The sequence below is a fragment of the Carlito syrichta genome, unplaced genomic scaffold (genome assembly GCF_000164805.1).
Source record: "Carlito syrichta isolate Samal-C Ts95f unplaced genomic scaffold, Tarsius_syrichta-2.0.1 Scaffold131333, whole genome shotgun sequence".
NCBI lineage: Eukaryota > Metazoa > Chordata > Mammalia > Primates > Tarsiidae > Carlito > Carlito syrichta.
This window is the reverse complement of record NW_007075429.1, coordinates 184701-187804: the sequence shown is the minus strand read 5'-3', so window position 1 is coordinate 187804 and position 3104 is coordinate 184701. Positions and strand designations below refer to the sequence as shown.

At 52.8% G+C, this 3104-nt stretch overlaps 1 protein-coding gene across 1 annotated transcript in view; it reads right to left on the bottom strand.

The window, feature by feature from the left end:
- A4GNT (alpha-1,4-N-acetylglucosaminyltransferase) overlaps positions 1 to 2662 on the bottom strand; it is a 4234-nt gene extending 1572 nt beyond the window's left edge. The window contains exon 1 of the mRNA XM_008049284.1: positions 2252 to 2662. Within this exon, the coding sequence (XP_008047475.1) occupies positions 2252 to 2662 (411 nt within the window). The remainder of the gene's footprint in view (positions 1 to 2251) is intronic.
- Positions 2663 to 3104: the final 442 nt, after the last annotated feature.

Genomic DNA, 3104 nt, shown 5'->3' with positions numbered 1-3104 from the left:
TACAGGCACGTGCCACCACGCCTGGCTAATTTTTTGATTTATTGTAGAGATGAGGTCTTGTCAAGTTGCCCAGGTGGGTCTCGAACCCACAGGTTCAGGCAGGTTCATTTATTAACTCCTTTCATCATGTTCATGGAGGGCCCACTTACTATGCGCCCACTCTGTGGAAGGATAGAGCAGCGAACAACAGACACAATCCCTCCTGGGAGGAGGCAGAAAATAAGCAAATCTGTTCTGGGTTGGGTGTTGATAAGGCCCATGAAGAAACAAAGCTGGGTGAGAGGGCCACGAATGGGGCAAGGTGGCGCACTGCATTGCATTCGTTCCAGCCGAAAGTGGAGTGAAATGGGTGGGTGAACCATGCCCATATCTGGGAGGAGGAGGGTCTAGGTAGAGGGAACCACGAGTGCCAGGGCCCTGAGGCAGGAGCACACTTGTTGCTGTGTGCTGGAAAAAGAAGGAGCGTGTGGCTGCAGAGGGGAGGGTAGCCGCGGAGGTCGGAGACAGGGAGGCAGGGAAGGGACAGCAGAGCACGGAGGCTGGGGCCAAGACTGACATTATCCGGGAGCTTTGGGAGGAAGGCGGGATGGATCGGAATTCGTCCTCACAGGGTCCCTCTGGCAGCCGTGGAAACCACCAGGGGATGGGCGGGAGGTGGCAAGGGCAGGCGCTGAGAGACCAGTGACGAGGTTGGTGACACAATGCAGGCGGGAGAAGACGGTGCCAAAGGTGGGAGTGAGGGGTCGTCAGACTCCGGGTTCGGTGGCAGGAAAAGCTGAGTCGAGAGGGACGCCACGTGGGTGGGGGAGAGAGGCGTCACGGAGGGCCGTGAAGGCCAGAATGTGAGCACCACAGAAAATGACTTTAAAGAGAATAAAAACACATGAGCATAAATGGCAGAGTTCCCACATGGAATGATAAGATTTTGAATAGGGAAAGCAAACTACATCCGTTGAGTGTAAATATGCTAGTTAAAAGATTAAACGGCAAGTCTTGGCTTTCCCTGATATTCTGCTATCAAGTCAGACAGAAGCAGATCAATGACAACTTTGCAGGAAGCTTCACAGGTTTTAAAAAATCATCACATTGTATATACTTGCCGAAAGCCTCATAAATCATAATGGCTAACATGACTCAATAATTGTTCCAAGCTCTTTGTAATCTACACACATCAGGACCAAGAAACTCAGTCATTTCTCCAAGGCAAGGAGAGGCAGAGGTTGGATTTGCACCAGGCAGTCTGGCTCCAGATATCCACTCAGTCAAAAGAAATCACGAAGTAAATATGACTCTGTGGCCGCCTGGCAGTTGTGCATGAACAGACCCAGAGACACAGGACATCGAGGCCCACCAGAGCTGGAGGAGGAGGAGGCCCGCCTTGACGAGAGCACTGGACCCCCAGCAACCCAATACACAGAGCTCCAACAGGGGGGATCACCAGAGAGAGGCTTAGGCTTCTGGCTGCTCGGCGGACATTTGCCCATCCCCAGCTCACACCCACAGGACTCATCCCTGGGCATCTCCAAGAGCTACAAGCGCCCAGATCAGTGCAGTAAACCTGGCGGTCACCGGCAAGTGATGGCACATGGAGTCCTCCCTGGTAGGTGACGCCCTGCTATCCCACGGTGGTAACTGGGGTGGAACATGCCACTGCCTGGCAGCCAGGGTACTGTGGTGTGATCTCTGTAGAGGCACAGCCGAGTGTGGTCCCTGTGAGCTCAGATGGAGCAGACACTTCAGGGCTCTGCGTCCCAAGACCCATCTTATTCCTAAAACCCAACATGGTAAAATCCAGGTGCAGCTTAGAGCAGCCCAAACGGTGCTCCACGGAACGTCTGTTCCAAGAGATTACTGACGTGTCACACTGAAAGCAGGCTGCACGCTCAGATAAGTGTGGAAAGTGCGGAGGTGAAGCGAGTTAAATCTCTTTTGCTCGGAACTGTAAAGAGGCTTTAATATCCTCACACACGATGCATCTGTGACAAAGAATGGAGTAGGCAGCATTCCCCAGATGTTTGGATTCGAGATTTATTTTCTCCAGAAGCAAATACAGTGTGTTGCAGTTAGGTCTTGGGCTAAAGATAAGTCTCACGTAATGTCTCCGGTTGACCCGAACTGGGACTCCGCCCGTGACAAAGAGGCGAGAGTCAGCCCAAAGATGGGCTCTAGTCCCATCTCTGACCCTGAGTCTTCAGCCTGAGTTTACCTGTCTAAACAACTCACTGACTTCTAGGTTTCCCTGGACACTCACCTGGGTGTACCAGGAGGACAAAGGTGTGTCTTCAAACAGGCTTTCCAAATCCAAAGGTAAGAGGAAAACGTTGTCCATTGCTGAGAGGAGAGAAAAGGCTGGGTGTGTGGAGTTGGAGGGCGGCCGGGGGGAGCTGTGGAGACCTTTCATGAAGAACACCACCGGCTTCTCGGGATAGACCTTGGCAGCAGACTCCACGGCACAGGAGACCAGCGGGGGCGGCTCCATCCTCTCCGAGGTCTCCAGAAACACCAGGTGGCGTCCCCGGCGCAGGAGGGCTTCGGGCCCCTGTGGGGCCGTGGATGAAGGCAGGCAGGAGAAGAGGCAGCTGGACTTCAGGGCGAGCTGGTAGAGGAAGCCACAGGCCAGAAGCAGGCCGACCGACAGGGAGAGCTGCAGCTCCTTCAGCATGGCTCCTGCTCTCTGCCGGCCTGCTCCTTGAAACCAACATCATTCGTTAGAAATCACGCTCACAAAACCTGACGAGGTCGTCAGGGAGAAAATGATCCATAAGCATCACTTATAAACGTCCACGAGGAGAATCCGAAATGAAAGAGGACGAAGTCCTGAAATACTGAAAGGAAAAAGGCAGCCAGGAGTAGGGGCGCACGCCTGAAGTCTCAGCTACGCGGGAGGCTGAGGCAGGAGACCCGTGAGCCCAGGAGTTCAAGACTGGCCTGGGCAACATGGCAAGATGCAACTCAAAAGAAATGTGTGGGACATAAAAATGCCTCATACCAATACGGGTTTATCTGAGATTTCAGAGCGACTTGACATAAAGGTAATTAATCAACTAATAGAAAAACAACAGAATGCATTATCTTAATAAACCAAAGAAGACACGCCGTAAGAT